The 17,404-nt window shown below is 47.6% G+C and overlaps 1 protein-coding gene across 15 annotated transcripts in view; it reads right to left on the bottom strand.

Moving 5' to 3' along the window:
• p38b (p38b MAP kinase) overlaps positions 1–17,404 on the bottom strand; it is a 210,742-nt gene that overhangs the window by 139,980 nt on the left and 53,358 nt on the right. For 8 of the 15 annotated variants that reach the window (XM_077639068.1, XM_077639067.1, XM_077639073.1 and 5 more), the window contains exons 5-6: positions 14,325–14,354; positions 13,883–13,930 (exon numbers count right to left, since the gene is read on the bottom strand). In XM_077639068.1, the coding sequence (XP_077495194.1) occupies positions 13,883–13,930; positions 14,325–14,354 (78 nt within the window). Of the gene's footprint in view, positions 1–13,801; positions 13,931–14,324; positions 14,355–17,404 lie in introns of all 15 variants that reach the window. The other 7 variants (XM_077639063.1, XM_077639062.1, XM_077639064.1 and 4 more) reach the window with 1 other exon arrangement.

The raw sequence follows: 17,404 nt of genomic DNA, 5'->3' as shown, positions 1-17,404 counted from the left end.
TTTAGCCGACGATCCGCCTTTGCAAGCAGGAGATCGCTGAGTAGAGGTGCGACACAGGAGCCGATGCACACGCCCTGCCTCTGTACGAACAGTTCATTATTGAAGCTGATAAACGTCGACCTTAGGTAAAAGGCCATAGCTTCGAGGAACTTCTCTGTGCTGATTCCGCAGGCGTTCTGAAACCGTACGGTACCCAGAGCTTCAATGCCTTATCTAATCACATCAAACAGTGAAGGGTGCGGTAGTGAGTACAGTTGAACCTCTATGTAACGAACCTCTATGTAACGAATTCCTAGATTTTGCGAAATTTTTCAATTCCCCAACACATCTCCCATTGAAGCCCATGTATAGGCGACCTTCATGTAACGAACTCGTTGCGGCAGTTGACCTTGATGTAACGAATTCGCGGCGCTGCCATCGAGCTGTATCTTGTAATGTTTTGCCCAAAATATGACCGAACAGTGCGCAACTTTAATGAATATTGTTTAAGTAAGTTTTTATATTAAAAGGTAAAGTGGACCGCAAGCAGAACGCTTGCAATTGCAGCAAACAAACAGACCTTGGTGATGATGATGATGTTGAGCACCGCTATCGCCACTCCATGGCAAGCATAGCAACTTTTAAGCTTTCATTTTGTAGCTTGACACTAGGTGGCACTACTATAACAAATTCTTCGTGGTGTTGCAGCGCATTCACGGTAAGCCTTCTTCGTCAGCGTGTTGACGTGCATGTGCTGGTGTGTGTTTATGGTGTCGGTTCGTTACGCTGAGTTCCGCTGTGAGGAAACGCAAAGTTCTGTCGCTTGAAGATAAGCTCTCGATTTTGAATACAGTTAACGCCGGCGAAAAAAAGAAGGATGTCGCTGCCCGCTTCAATACACCAGCCAGCTCCCTGTCAACCATTCTTGCTGCAGAACAAAGCATCCGCAGTGCGATGGAGTCGGGCACAAGTGCCCAGAAGAAAAGACTGAAGACGTCGACGTATGCTGATGTGGACAACGCCGTGTTTGCATGGTTTTTGGACAGACGAGCACAAAATGTGCCCATAAGTGGCACGATTTTGCAGCAGAAAGCCATAGATTTTCCTTGCATCCTCGGCCACGACGACTTCAAAGAGAGTAATGGCTGGATACAAGGATTAAAAGCCGGCACAGTGTCGTCGGAAAAGTGGCGTCTGGCGAGTCTGCCTCCGCAGACAGCGATGCTGCTGCCTCATGGGTGGCCGAGAAGCTTCCCGGAATTTTCAGCTGCTATGAAGCTGCCGACATTTATAATGCTGATGAGATGGCCCTGTTTTATAAAATGTTACCGAGCTGCACGTTGTCACTAAAAGGAGAAGACTGCCGCGGTGGAAAGCAAAGTAAACTCCGCGTGACGGTTTTGCTTTGCGCCAACACTGATGGCAGCGACAAACGAATCCCATTGGTTATTGGCCGCAATGCCCGGCCCAGATGTTTTAAAGGAACAAGGCGGATGCCAGTAAAATATGTGGCAAACTACAAAGCTTGGATGTCGCGGGCAATTTTTTCCGACTGGCTGAAGGAGCTCAGCCAAGATGTCAAGCGACAAGGTCGCAGCATTTGTTTGCTGCTTGACAGCTGCTCCGCGCATCATGTGGAAGGCCTACAGCTTTCGAACGTCGAGCTGCAGTATTTGCCACCTAACTGCACTTCTCTGGTACAACCCTTAGAAAAAGGAGTTATGAACAGCTTTAAATGCTGTTACCACCGTCAAATGATACAAAAGAAGCTCCTGGACATCCACCTTGAATGGCCGACGAAAGTGGATATCTACCAAGCAATCGAAATGCTTGCTGCGTCGTGGCAAGAGGTCGGATCACAAGTGATCGCCAATTGCTTCGCCAAGGCTCAGGTAAATAAGGATATTCAAGCTACGGTCACTGAAGACGAACCTTCAAGCCCACCCGAGGTCGCAGAAGCGTGGGATGAACTACGCATGAACGGTAGGGTGCCCGACGGTGTCGAGCTGTGCTACTTTTTGTTCGTGGACAACGGCGCCGTGGTTACGGAAGAGATGACTGATGCGGCACTTGTGGAAACCATTAAAGATAGCCTTGAAGGTGACGGTTCGTCAGAGCCTGATACATTTTGTGCTGTGCCCCCCGCGAGGGAACTGACGGACGCGGTGGACATTCTGCGATGTTTCATTGGCTCGCAGGACGATGAAGCAGCCCTGGATGCCTTAGTTTCCTTGGAGCGCCGAGTAGTGGCTTCGATCGGGCAAAAACAGCAAGCGAAAATTACGCAGTTTTTCTCTTAAATAAATTCTTTGAATGGCGAGTTCACTTGAACTGATATCTGTCGCATTTTTACTTCGTTTTGGCATGATCCTTACCAGTCTTAACCAAAAACTGCATGTAACGAAAACCTGAATATAACGAAAAATTGCAAACTTTTTTCAATTTCGTTATATCCAGGTTTGACTGTAGTAAAGATCCTTTACATCGATGGAGAAAACACTCACACCTTTCGGGCATGAGCCATGAAGGAAAGCAGAGACTTCTTCAGGCTTCTTAACCTGGAACGGATCTTCCACGGCCAACAAAGACAGTGAGTCTTGTAGAAACTTGCCCATGGAGTGCTGCCAGGTGCCTTTTTCCGACACGATCACCCTGAAAGGCCAGTTGTCCTTATGTGTCTTCCCAAAAGACACATAAGGACACATAAGGACAACTGGCTGTTTGATGTGATTAGAAGGCATTGAAGCTCTGGGTACCGTACGGTTTCAGAACGCCTGCGGAATCAGCACAGAGAAGTTCCTCGAAACTATGGCCTTTTACCTAAGGTCGACGTTTATCAGCTTCAATAATGAACTGTTCGTACAGAGGCAGGGCGTGTGCATCGGCTCCTGTGTCGTACCTCTACTCAGCGATCTCCTGCTTGCAAAGGCGGATCGTCGGCTAAAAGAAGCGTTGCTCAACACCAACGTAGTAAGGGTTTTTCGTTTTGTTGACGACTTCCTCGTCGTCTATAAAACGTCTGATCAGGACCCAGGCAAGGACGTGGAGGCCCCTTTCAAGGTATTTTCTGAAAACTTAGGAGAATTTGAATTGACAAAAGAATTTCCTGATGAAGGCCAACTTCAGTACCTTGACCTGCGGTTGTTTCCAAGTGAGGACCATCTGTGCTGGTGCTATGCTCCGAGGTCAAAGAAAAGCCTTTTGCCATACTCTTCCTCGCATACGAAGCTCGTCAAACGAGCAATAGCCTTGGGTGCCTTGAAGAATGCCCTCAAAAGATCGTGCCATCACCGTCAGCAAGCTAGCACAGAGTCCCAGCTGAAACGTCTATGCGAAGCGGGCTTCCCGGATGCCCTCATTTCAGGGATTGGATTCAAGCTCCTGAATGATCTCCGCCAATCTGGACACACGAACAAGCCACGGAAAGAAAAAGAGAAGAGGGCTGTTATGCCGTATCTACACGGGATCAGCCACTCGTTGAAGAAGATAGTAGGGCGCGCTGGAGTGGATTTGATTCTAACTGCACCCAGAAAGCTCAATTTGCTTTGCAGATTGGTGGACGAAGATGCCCCAAAACCAGCGCAGTGCAGTAAAAAGCACGAACAAAAATTTTCACTACCTGTGACACGGAGGTAATTTACGAGATCCCGCTGTCATGCGGTGCATCGTATGTGGGTCAAAGTGGACGTTGCATAAACGACCGTTTACGAGAGCACGCCACTAACAACCGCACGGGCTACGGCAGCACGCTGGCAAAACATGTGTCTGGCTGTCACTGCACACCTAACTTTGGACGAAGCCAGATTTTGAGGCGATATAATCACCAGCACAAGCGCGAGCTGTATGAAGCTTTCATCATTGATAGGAAAGCCGCGTCATGCGTTAGCACACCATCGATAGCATTGACAAGAAAAGAGATTTAATTATCTTGAATACCTATGGCGACATGATGCGACAGAAGGAATTCTTCCTCGCCTTCCACTGTTTTTGTTTTTTCCTTTCTAGTATTTATTGTGAGCAATGCAATAAAACCTGCAGTTGTAAGTCAGCGCTGTGTGTGTGCGTGTCTCCTTTCTCGTGTTCCGTGTAAGCGCGCTGTTTTTCAGTGAGATGAATGTATGGCATCACAACGGGGCATCCCTCATAGCTCTCGGTTTCTTATTCTTATCGGACCCAGTAACTTCCCTTAGTAAGCATTCTGCAATGCCGCCAAGTAACTGCTCCGGATAGCCACTAGCCCTCAATCGGGAAACCTGTTGAACAATGCTGTGAATAATCGAGTCGGGGCATGATTTTTTTATAGCTAGTTTTAGGCAAGAAGTTGCTACAGCTCGTTTAACAATTCTCAGTTCTCCCTAGCATCACCGAAGGGGAGCTGACGCATTGGTTATCTGGAACAACATGCATAGCGAAAGCTTCGACAATTTCGCGTTCCCGTCTGTTTCTGGCCCGACCTATCACCTTGGTGTTTTTTTAGCATCAGGGTGCATTTGCAGTGTGCACAATGTGGTGCCAGATTTCCGGATTTTGCTACTTGCTCGCTTGCCCCACCGCGGTGGCTCAGTGGTTAGGGCGCTCGACTACTGATCCGGAGTTCCTGGGTTGAAACCCGACCGCGGCGGCTGCGTTTTTATGGAGGAAAAACGCTAAGGCGACCGTGTGCTGTGCAATGTCAGTGCACGTTAAAGATCCCCAGGTGGTCGAAATTATTCCGGAGCCCTCCACTACGGCACCTCTTCTTCCTTTCTTCTTTCACTCCCTCCTTTATCCCTTCCCTTTGGACACCGCGCCCTTCAGGTGTCCAACGATATATGAGACAGATACTGCGCCATTTCCTTTCCCCCAAAACCAATTATTATTATTATTATTATTATTACTTGCTCGCATAATCTGAGCTCGCATAATCGCAGCTCCCCTTCGGTGATGCTAGGGAGAACTGAATTAAACTACCTCAGGAATAGTAATCTTCGGCTGTTGTAGAGGCATGTGTCGATATTTTATTATTATATATTTTTCCTTCATATCGCTCTTGTCAGCGTCGTGTGCTCTTCCCTCCTCTGTGTATGATTTGGCGTTAATATGTGTATATAGTCATGCTTCTTCAGAGAATAAACAGTTGTTAGAAAGCGCTTGTCTTGTGTGTTCGTCCCTTTCCGTATTTTGGTAGCGCTCACAAATACCTTCAAGGATGCATTTTCAACTAGCCCCAGTTGTAGCTCTTTTGACTTTAATTTCCAGTACATCGGGCCTGAATGTTCCTCATCTTCCTCCCTACTAAAAGTGCACTATTTCGTCAGAATCATCGCAGAAGAAAGGTTCCACACTCGCGCTCTCTCATACGCCCTCAGCCATGGAATTTCCAACCCAGTTCTGACAGCGATGCTTGGAAGTATGGCCCCTGCAGAAAAGACATCCAGACGGCTCTGCAAGATTCTTCGAGCAGAAAGCTGGAGAAAACTACGGCTCTACAAGATGCACATCAACGTGATGTGTGCGACTTTCCTGGATGAAGCAGCCTCGCGACAGATGACAAGGTATTTCATCCAACACGCCGAAGCATGCGGCGAACAGATATGGAAAGCCAACTTTGCTAGTCTTCCAAAAAGACCAAAGAAATTTCTGTCTAACGATCACGGAGCAATCAACCTTTCGGGGCGCACGCTGCCTCAACAGGTCAGCAACATCCTAGACAAGGGACCAAAATTTGCACTTCAACCGAAGCCCGGGCCGGCTGAGAACCTCGCGAGGATTCATGAAATAGCAGACAGATTGCCCGACAAGGAAAGAGCCGCATGCATTATTGAAGCAGTGCGAACCATCAGACAGGTTAACCAGCTGAAGCCACGAGACAACACGACAAAGGATACTACCACCTTTCTGAGAGACAACAGCCTCTGCCTGATGACATTGGACAAGACAGGTCAGTTCGTGGTCATTGACAGAGGCGTGTATCACAGTAAGGCTTTGGAAGGACTAAGAAAGAACTTCGATCCCGCAAAAATCAGCAAAAGGAATTTCGCCAAACTTCAGAGCAGTGTGGCTTTGAAATGCGGCTCCACCGGAAATGAAAAGCTGCAGAAACAGATCACAGAGTGCAAGGCGACCTGTCTAAAGCCTTTCTTCACAATCAAGACGCACGAAGAAGGCATGCTTTTCAGGGTTATTGTTGAAGACCGAGGGACCTGGCAACGCTGCTTGTTTCAATTTTTAAGAGCCCATCTTTCGATCCTTCCGATTCGGGACCCGTTCATGGTTAAAGGGTCTGAGGAAATCGTAAATTTTTTAAGATCAAGCCCCCCGGTGGTGTGCCTTTCAATTGATGTGGTTGGCATGTATTATAGCATTCCACGGAGCGCCGCCTTGAAAGCTGTAGAAGAAAGCATTGAACACTTCGGAAATGTTAGGTTTCAAAACCAGTGTGGAATGAATGTTAACTGCTTTCTTGAATTGGTTGAATGCTACCTGTGGTTCTTGTACGTGGAATTTGAAGGCGAAATGTTTCTACAAAAAGGAGGCATAAGTATTGGATCTTGTTTGGCAACTGTGCTATCCGACATTTTTTTGGCACAGGGCAACCACCGGAAGATATCGAGCATACTAAATACGTACAATATTTTAGCTTGCTTTAGGTACATTGATGATTACCTGCTTTGCCTTCCCAACAGCCTAACCGACTCCATAAACATGGAAGGTATTCTTAATGAATGGAAGAGTGCTTTTCCTGGCCTTGAGTTCACATCTGAAACCCCACAGGGCTGCCAGATTAGATTCCTAGACCTGCTGGTGACTTGCAACGACAACCACACTTGCTCGACTTATAATATAAGCCCAGGGCAGAAAAACCACTGTTGCGATTTGATTCTGGTCATTCTAAAATTGTTAAACGAGCTGTAGCAACTTCCTGCCTAAAACTAGCTATAAAAAAATCATGCCCCCCCTCGATTATTCACAGCATTGTTCAACAGGTTTCCCGATTGAGGGCTAGTGGCTATCCGGAGCAGTTACTTGGCGGCATTGCAGAATGCTTACTAAGGGAAGTTACTGGGTCCGATAAGAATAAGAAAACGAGCTATGAGGGACGCCCCGTTGTGATGCCATACATTCATAACATCTCCCACAGAATAAGGAAGACAGCGAACAAGTACGGAGCTGAGGTGGTTTTTTCAGCTCCCAATAAGCTCATTGAAATGTGCAAAAAGGTCAACGAGAATGAAGACCACAAAAAGAAACCTGGGTGCAATGTCAAACACGACATCACCTATGTAGAGTGTGAAGAAAACGTCATTTACAGCATTCCACTTAGCTGTCAACGAACCTACGTAGGGCAAACGGGTAGATGCCTGAACAAGAGGCTTAGAGAGCACGAAAGATTATGCGAGCAAGTAGCAAAATCCGGAAATGAAGTTCGACAAAAGCATTTGTTGGGCGAGTTGGTGTTTACGATGATCCATAACTACAGCGCAAACGACAGGACAGAGATGAAGAAGGGACGCCACACAGCGCTGTGTGGCGTCCCTTCTTCATCTCTGTCCTGTCGTTTGCGCTGTAGTTATGGAAAATCCGGAAATCTGGCACCACATTGCACACACTGCAAATGCCTATGACGCTACTACCAGACCAGACGAGATTTCGTCCAACCTTAGACTTCATCCAGTTACGACGGTCGTATGGCCAGCCTTTCATAACTCAAGTCCGCCAGTACGTTTCCATGACCGTCCGACTATCTTCATTTAGGGACCATTTAGATTTCAACCTCGCCTGCAAAGCCAGAAACCTAATCCCCAGATCGCTCCGCTTGCTGCGACCCGTCGACTCCGCTTTTGGACACGGCGTCATAGCAAGAGCAGAACGTCAGTTACTGCAGGCCAGGATCCTAAACTGCAAAGACATAACCAGGTGCCTTCAAAATCAACTCTTCTTTGCTCGTCGCCGCCTCGAGTACATATGCCCAAACGAGTTCGCGAGCATCCAGCTGCATGCCAACTACAAAGCTAGCCTTCAGTCTCAACAACGACAAGTGGCTCATAAGAACAAGATGTTGAGACTGATACCCTGCCACGAGGAAGCCAGCTTTGCTAGTCGCCCAGTCAGCACGAGCTCCACAGTCCACAATCTGTCTACCTACAAGCCTACCCAATCCGAGCTAGCAGTGCTTGAGCTTGGATTAAACTTCAACGCTGGGTCTGCTCCGGACGCATGAAAGGTAATTTGTGCTGTTGAACGTGCAGTGATGAAAGTTGAGGGCGGCCGCCGCGATGAAGCTCGAACTCGAGTTGTGAGCATCCTTGCCAAACTGCCGACCCGACAGGCCTCTCACATGCTTCCTGAGGAGCGAAACGCAATAAGAAGCCTGCGCAGAAACCGGGAAATTGTTATCCTTCCCACCGACAAAGGCAATGCTACCATCATCTTGAACAGCACCAACTACGACAAAAAAATGATGGAACTCCTGCAAGACACGAGCACGTACATCGCACTGAAGAAGGACCCTACCCTGAAGGTAGAACGAGAGCTGCAAAAGCATCTTGCCTATGTGTTTCACTTCGTACCTCCACAGCACAAGGCACTCTACTACCGACTCCTTTGTCACAATGGGTCTGCTCCTGCTTTATACGGCCTTCCGAAAATCCACAAGGGGGGCGTCCCTATGCGACCGATAGTGGATTTTACCCGTTCGCCCCTATGCCAGCTGTCGGGCTACCTTCACTGTGTCTTCGCGCCGCTAGTAGGAAAAGGACCCACATTCATACGCAACTCGTTTGACTTCACTGAAAAAGTGCGTGACGTCGTGGTGGAGGATGACGACATCTTTGTGTCTTTTGACGTTACGTCGCTCTACACCAGCGTCCCAGTCGATCTAGCGGTAGATGTTTGCAAGGCTGCCCTCCAAAATGACGAGAAGCTCAGCGAAAGAACACCCCTTGAGGCACAGGACCTGTTACGGTTGTTGAAGTTTTGCCTCGAAAACACGTACTTCGTTTTTCGAGGTTCGTTCTACAAGCAGGTGCACGGAACTGCAATGGGCGCTTCCATTTCTGTCACGGCCACCAACCTGACCATGGAAGCCATCGAAAACCGGGCTCTGGCCTCCTTCCATCCACGACCTAATGTGTTCCTGCGGTACATCGACGACTGTTTTTGTATAGTCAAGAAGGACGCACTTGCCGCGTTCACCAGGCACATTAACAGCATGGAAAAGGCCATACAGTTCACTGTCGAGGAGGAGGTTGGCAACCAACTACCATTCTTGGACGTGTTAGTGGAGCGAGTGGGCCATAACCTCTCCTTTCGAGTGTTCAGGAAGTCGACCCACACGGGCAGGTACCTACATTTTAACTCAGTGAACCCGGCCTGCCACAAACGTGCTGTTGCGGCTTCACTCATCGAAAGGTCGAGAAAAATTTGCTCACGACATCAAGACCATGCCTCGGACCTGGTGCAAGTGCGCCGTGAGTTGACGACTTGCGGCTACCCCAGGAAATTTCTAGCCTCCGTGGAACGCCGCTCAGTGCTCCTAGAGAACACGGCCCGCAACCATTGCCAATCACATGCCGCCATCCCCTATGTGCCTGGTGTAAGCGAAGCACTGGGACGTGTGCTGCGCTCGTACGACGTGCACGTTGCCCACGTTCCCACCCACAAGTTACGGCACGAACTTGTGAATGTGAAGGAAAAGCTGGAAAAGGAAAAATTTCCGGGCGTGGTGTACCGGATCCCTTGTGCTGAGTGCGATTATGTATACATAGGCGAAAGTGGGAATTTTCGTAGGCGCCTGAAAGAGCACAAGAAGGACGTAGAAAACCAAAAAGTAGTTGCCAACACTCTTGCGGAGCATGCCATATCAGCAGAACATCGTATCTGCTGGAATGAGGCCTCTATTATCGCCAAAGAAAGAAACGGGCTTACACGCCAATATCTTGAGTCGCTGGCGATACAAACGACTAAAAAAACATTTAATCGCAATGACGACAATCTCCCGCCAGTGTATGCAAGATGCCTCGGACGATTATTGAAACGTATTTAAGAGCCGGGTTTTTTAGTAAAGCCTTCAGTGAACTACGGAAGCCGAAACGTCGTTTATTGACACAAGCCTTTGGTCGGCGATTCATGTATTTTTGTTTTCCTATGACGCTACTACCCGACCAGACGAGATTTCGTCCAACCTTAGACTTCACCAAGGTAATAGGTCGGGCCAGAAACAGACGGGAACGTGAAATTATCGAAGCTTTCGCTATGCATGTTGTTCCAGATAACCAATGCGTCAGCTCCCCTTCGGTGATGCTAGGGAGAACTGAATTAAACTACCTCAGGAATAGTAATCTTCGGCTGTTGTAAAGGCACGTGTAGATATTTTATTATTATATATTTTCCCTTCATATCGCTCTTGTCAGCGTCGTGTGCTCTTCCCTCTTCTGTGTATGATTTGGCGTTAATATGTGTATATAGTCATGCTTCTTAGGAGAATAAGCAGTTGTTAGAAAGGGCTTGTCTTGTGTGTTTGTCCCTTTCCGTATTTTGGTAGTGCTCACCAACACCTTCAAGGATGCATTTCCAACTAGCCCCAGTGGCAGCTCTTTTGTCAGATGCAGCTTTTTCGGCGAACAAAAACCCCACATGAAATGTCATCCGCTCTCAGAGGTACATTCACGCTATGTACCGTGCATGGAAGAACTTGATTCTGTACAATATGCAAGTGCGCGTTCTCTTCAATGTGTGAGATTCCGGGGAAGTATTTACACTGTTCCTTCACACTTTGATGCATCTCAAGCCATCCACTCAAAATGCACGCAAACATGCAGTGTGATAGACTTTAGGGCATGCTCCACACGGCTTGCATTCAGAGGCTACGAAGTGCTAAGGGACTCGCAGCAAGGCGAGACCATCAGTGAGTCTAAGTGGAAAGCTGCCACACACGAAATAAGCCACCACCTTTCATTTAGCAGTAGCCTGGCTACGCCCACTGCAGGACAACGACTGCTCCGATACATCTGCGATTAACCATGCCAGCTGTGGCCACCCTACCCCTGCAAACTTCTTAATCTCATACGCCCCCTGCTACACTTGCCTTTCCTTGATATCCAGTCCGTTACCCTTAAAGGGAAACTGAGGAGAAATTGAAGTTGGCTTGTATCGATGAAATACCAGCTCCTGATCACAAAAATGCCACTCTTACTGAAAACAAAGCTCTTGTAAGGTAGAAAATAGCAAGAATAAAAATACAGGTATCGCCGCCACAGCCCAATCTCGCAAGTACAAGCAAGGCAACGTCATATGACACGAGACGCCACCTTGGAGGAATTTTCCTTCCTGCATGAATACCATGAATCTGTGAGGCTGACAAAGGAAGGTTGCGCAGTTCAATATTGAAGTAATTTTTCTTTTGAACCGACAGTGAACTTTTATCACATAAGAAAGACAGACAAAAGACAATCTGGATGTTGGAAGCAAAGAAAACCGATGCTTGGCGGCGCTACAGGCGGCCAGAAGAGTTTTGGTTTGTTATGGCCCTTCGCGTCTATGAGCTTTATGTGCCCCTGGTTTTGTTTTTGGAGCGCCTCGATTTACAAGTGCCGAACAGCAGAGGAACTCCAAGTGCCGCTTTAAGTGCTAGTTAGCCTTTGAAGAAACCTGTTAAGGCTGGTCAGATCACCACGGTCAAAGAGACACTAAGATGGCATGACAACTATGATGGCATGACAACTATGATGGCATGACGGTCGGTGATCGTACAAGGCATTTAGCAGTATAAAGATGTCACATATGATAGGGAGTCTGAAACAAAAGTATGAATGAAAGAGGTTTGAAGAAGATGACAAGGATGGCGATAAGGATGACGTGGATTAACCGAAGAATAGAGAAGATGAAGAAGAAATATTCAGTGAGGTGGGAAGAGATGATTGGTGGAGAAGAGAAAAAGATGACGACAAGGATGACGGGGACTAACGCCAAGGTTATAAAAGTGCGAGGGAGAGCGAGGCACGGGGGGAACAGCAGAGAAGCGGAGGCTCCGGCGGGTCAGGGATGCTTCGCCTGGAAGAGAGCAACTCCGGCTACTGCTCCGGCTTTCTACGGCTTCGCATCGTGGACTTCCTGCCGTTTCTGAGCCCGTTCCGGGGAGTCAACGGAGGACGCTACCACCTGTTACAGCCAGGGGTGTCTCCAGCGCTGTTGCCACCCATCCAGGGCGTGTCCCCGATGCCAACATCGCCGGCATCACCTCCATGGGCGCTTGGACCGGGATCTTGTATGATGCAGCTAGCGACGCCCACCGCAGCACGTCGAATGCCATCTTGACGCCGGCTACTGGACCCATACAACACCGCATCCACACCAAACCTACCGTGAGCACGAACGCCGACCGCTAACAGTAGAACACTAGTAGTAGACACTAGTAGCAGTGTTCCCGGGTAGTGTGTATTTATAGTCTTTGTGTTTTGCGTTAGTTTTGTTAGATTTGTGTGCTGGTGTTTGTGTCACGTAGGGTGTATTAAATGTGCGTCTGCGTGGGTACACCTGTCGCGTAGTCCATTCTTTCGGTTCGAGTGTGCTCCAGGGAGATCCATGACAAAAGAGCACTTGTGTCTTCATACGCTCACCCGGCGGAACGTTCACGGTTGTGGCAGTCAACTTCGAATTACATAACGGAAATCTTTTATTATGGACGGGATAAAAGATACAAGGCAGTTAAGAAAAACAGATTTGGAACCTGCAGAGACTGTGACTCCACTCTCCTCCAACTCGTTTGTTTGCAGCTCCATTCAATAGCTTCGGCAGTTGGGCGGAGCTGTTCTATTCGAGCTCTCAGCTAATTTAATCCATTCAGAGTACACTTCTGAAGGTGCATGCAAGTGGGCAAGAAAGCACAATCCAGTGGGCCCCATACCTCCGGAAATGCGTGGAACCCGTTGAAGCGTCGTGCATCGGCTTTCTTTTAAGCCGCCAACTTTAAACGCGAGCACCCTTGAGCACCCATCCATTTTTTGCGGGGAAAAAAAAAAACAGAAAAACTGGCCCTTGCAACTGTGGGAAACCTCCTCGACGCCGCCTGCTGCGCCGTGCAATGGCGCCGTTCATGGAATCACAATCCACTGAACCTAAAGCCTCGGACAGCCTCCGATGTGCACGACACGCCTATGTGCACGACGCGCCGACCTTGTCCTTGTCCCTCGCGACTCCCCGCACTGGAGTTAAGATATTTAATTAGTAACGGCTGCTCACTGAGGAAGGGAGAAACGACCCGCCGGCGCCTAACCTAACCGTGCTCCCTCAAAAGCATCGCATGCTCTGTGGGGCTGAGGTCGCTGAAATGCAGGCCGGAGTTTTTGCGAGAACTTCGTCATCGGGTTCGGGAACGGGATCCATCGTAATGCTGCCAATACGCCGGTAGAAACGTAAACAAAGCGACGGCAGCGACCCCCAAAAGATGCCTTCAACATGCGGCGGTGGTAGCTTTCATTTCAGCTGCTGCTAGACCGCACCACTAGCTGCCACAAATTACGGAGTCTGCGTTTACGTCACGTTTCACCTCACTCCGTCCTATGTCGTCATAAGAGGGCGCCGAGTTTGAATCGGAGCAAGGGGAAAAACTTTTTCAGCTTTGAATCCAAATTTCTTTGAGACAAATGCATCCTTCGCTCCCGGAAAAGCGGCAACAAAGCCATGAAATGCTGAACTATCAGATTTTGCTAACAAAAAATAATTGACAGAGTTCTCCTCACTGTCCCTTCAAGGACCAGCACTTTATCTTGCCTTCGCATTACATGCCCTGCCCAGGCCCATTGCTTCGTCCAACTAGAATGAGGTGACATGTTTGTTTCCTCACCCACTCTCCTTTCCACAGTTCGCTGCATGGTCTCGGAAGTTGCACCCTTTTCACAGCTGCTGCAGCAGAAAATGCACTCACCTTGAGCTCACAGTCTTCGTTCACTGCAATGTTGCTGGGCTTGAGATCCTGCAAGAAGAAAATGTGCGCTCTCGGACTCAAACTAGAGGCTTATCGTTGGACTCCAAGTTTCCGATTCTCAGGGTGGGGACCAGAGAGACACCATTACTCTACACTTTCCTCTCGAGGGACACTGGTGCGTAAAGGTGGTAAAAAACAAAAAATTCAATCAACTGTGCACCTACTTCACATGCAGAATAATGGAATGAATTCTGCACATAGACAGTGAAAAGCTTAGCACAAAACTCAGGGGCTGTCACAAGTTGGCACCTGAAGCAAGAAAGTTGGCAAACAACTTGCAAATTTAGATTTCTGCAAGGCTCTTGAATAGGGTTTCTCAACCAAAAAAACTTTAATAAGATAGCAAATAAATCCCCCCTGGAAGACAACAAGCACTGCTTACCCTGTGAATGATGCCCGCCGAGTGGATGTACTGAAACAGATGGGCAACACACAGCCGTGAGCACATGGCACAGCACTTGGCACACACTCACAATGTTGGTATACTGCTTCGTAGTTATGAAAAGGATAGAACAGGAAACAGCGGCAGTACTCAATGTGCCAGCTTAGAAATGTCAGCATCAGCAGCAGCAGCAGGAGGACAAATTTTTCATGCTCCTAAACCTTTCTTTACTTCCTTTTTCTTCGTGTTTCTCACATCTTTCACCTCCTGATATAGCTTGCGAGTAGCCTGTCAAACCAGCCTACCGACTACTTCTACTATGCATTCCATAACGACAGCTGTGAGATAATCGTTCATAGCTTGAACCTTAACGTCCTCAGTTAAAGCCGAATATCTGTTCTGCAATGATATCCTGAATTCCTCTACTTTCCCTCTAACTAACTTGTTAATGGGCTTCTGCTTTACTAGTTTCTTCAAGTCTAGGCTGCAGCGCACCTTTCTGAGGACCTCCACATCCTGCACAATGCCACGGTAGTCTATTTCATTTTTGGTCTTACCACTCTTCCACGTCCATCTTATAATGCATCACTGAATAAATATGGGATAAATGCTGGTGCTTACCTGGACCTGATCAGGTTGTGCATTCTGTTAAATTAGTGAGCTACAACTGTGGCACTGCAATGTGGTTACCGGGGACAAAAGAAAAGGCAGAGCATGCACTGAAAACTGCTGTGTAATCATGTTTAATAACCAAGTGCTTCTTTAGAATTCAAGCACATGCCCCAACCAGTGTACTCAATCAAACCCATTTAATCAAGGTGTGTCACACCAATTGAGTAAAAGCACTTTATTGTCAAGTCTCTCTGTTTTAATGTGATAGAGTTTGCGTTGACGTAAGATTTTCTGGCTTCTCTGCCACGAATTCCCCGATTAGTTGAGAGGGTCATGACATCACCATGTGACCACCAGCAGACCAATCATGGGGCACAGCCAAATTTGAAAATATGAGGACCCCCAAAATTTGGAAGTTGGCCCACCCCCAAAAATTCCAGAGGACCCACAAAGTAGGCCTCCCCATGAAAGTGCATTAAAGTGGATTAGTGGGGATTAATGGGTGGATTAGTTAGCTGTATTAGTGTAACCTCAGATAATAATCCAATGGAAGGCACTTGAACACCCTAGAATGTGATAACTCGTCCATATAAGGGCAATAAAAACAAGTTCCAAGTCGAGCTTTTGGTACGAAAATCGCTAGATCGGTAGACACTCATTGTAGATACCAAAGCTGGCAACCTAAATGCCATCACATTTTCTTTGTCAAAAAGGCGACCAGGTTTTCTAACTATCTTGTACAGCCACTGCTGAGGCATGCAAAGTGAGCAGAATGCATAATAAACAGCCTGAACTGCTGCTTTGCATATACAGTAGTGCCCCGTTAATACGACCCCCGTTACTATGGACGATTCAAATTGTGGACAGTTTTTCTGGGGACCAAACTTTTTTAAAGTATTTACGCCTTGTTAATATGGAAACTCGCAGTCGAGACAATGGATAGGGTGAAAATGCACGGAGCCCATTGGACCCATGTATTGTTGTCCCGTTTATATGGACAGCGATGGAAACAGAATCCCGAGCACCGCGACCAGATGTTCCGCCCCCTGTATTTTGACTGCAGAAAACCAGCGAAAGTGCCAATGCCGCAGAAACAGTGTGCGCGCACGGTTTCATGCGTTACAGGGCCAAGGTGCCCAATCAACGCCCCTTACAATTTGTGCTGCTAAATGGCTGCGAAAAAAAATTCTCTCTGTGCTGTACTTTGAAAACCCCAGTCAGCAGCTGCCAGCCGAGTGAGTACAAAGTTCTTAGGATGCGAACAGTCATGGTAGGAGATGCTTCATTGTACCAAGAAGTGCCATCACGCGGTCCATGGACCATTAGGCATTTTAGAGTGTTCAAACCTGCACAGCATGATTTTAATGGTAACGGCGATCAGAAAATACACCCGGGACTTCCAAGATTGCCCATTTCCACTTCACTACCCGCCATTATGCACACAAGATGTCCATAATCATGGAGCGTTTCATTTAGAATATTTTTCTTCGTAATTCGTCATTGCGGACGACTCGGTTTATGGGCACTTCTGCTTGGGAACCAAAGTATACATATTAATGAGGAACGACTGTACACATAGCACAAAGAAAAGGTGTATGTGCAGAAAGGAGGCATTCGCACATTAGTTGTTTTCTTATGGCGGTCTCAAATCTGCACAAAGCGAAAGGAGACAGTTCACTAAACTTAGAAATGGAAAAACCCAATGCAGTGTACTTTTGTTATCAGGCAGACCTTTTTCTGGTTTGTATAGTGTTGCATACAGAGAAGAGTTTGTAGCAATATACTAAATATTCGTGAAATTTCACACACAAGCTGCCAGAGGAGTCCACAGTATGGTTCTGGTTTGGTTTATGGTTTACGGGGGTCTAAGGTCCCAAAGCGACTCAGGCTATGAGAGACGCCGTACTGAAGGGCTCCGGATAATTTCGACCACCCGAGGTTCTTTAACGTGCACTGACATCGCACAGTACACCGGCCTCTCGAATTTCGCCTCCATCGAAATCTGACTACCGCGACCAGGTCTTTCGGGCCAGTAGCTGAGCGCCATAACCACTGAGCCACCGCAGCGGCTACAGTACGGTTCTGATCATATATACTGGTGAGAAGTAAAAAAGGCCCAATGAGACCAGACTTGAGCCACTCAAAGCTTGTTAAGAGATCTTGCATGTTCAACAATTAAGTTGTTGGGTGAGTTGGTTTCGATATTCCATGGCTACAGCACAACGAACGGGACGTAGAAGAAGGACACAGGCAGGGACACAACACAGAGCATGTTCAAGAACATCAAAAGGCCAGCCTTCAATAGTAAACATAGGTGTCACTGCTCAAAATGAAGGGTAGGGGCTTGTACACTACTACTACAGTAATTCAAAATGACAATGGTCAGCTTCAGCGACACCCATTATGACATGCCCACAACTCTCAACCTCACCAATGCACTGCGGTTAGCCTGTGCAGTATGATGTCTA

This window comes from Amblyomma americanum, chromosome 10 (assembly GCF_052857255.1).
Source record: "Amblyomma americanum isolate KBUSLIRL-KWMA chromosome 10, ASM5285725v1, whole genome shotgun sequence".
NCBI lineage: Eukaryota > Metazoa > Arthropoda > Arachnida > Ixodida > Ixodidae > Amblyomma > Amblyomma americanum.
Note: the sequence above shows the minus strand (reverse complement) of the source record. Positions and strands in the feature narration are given on the sequence as shown.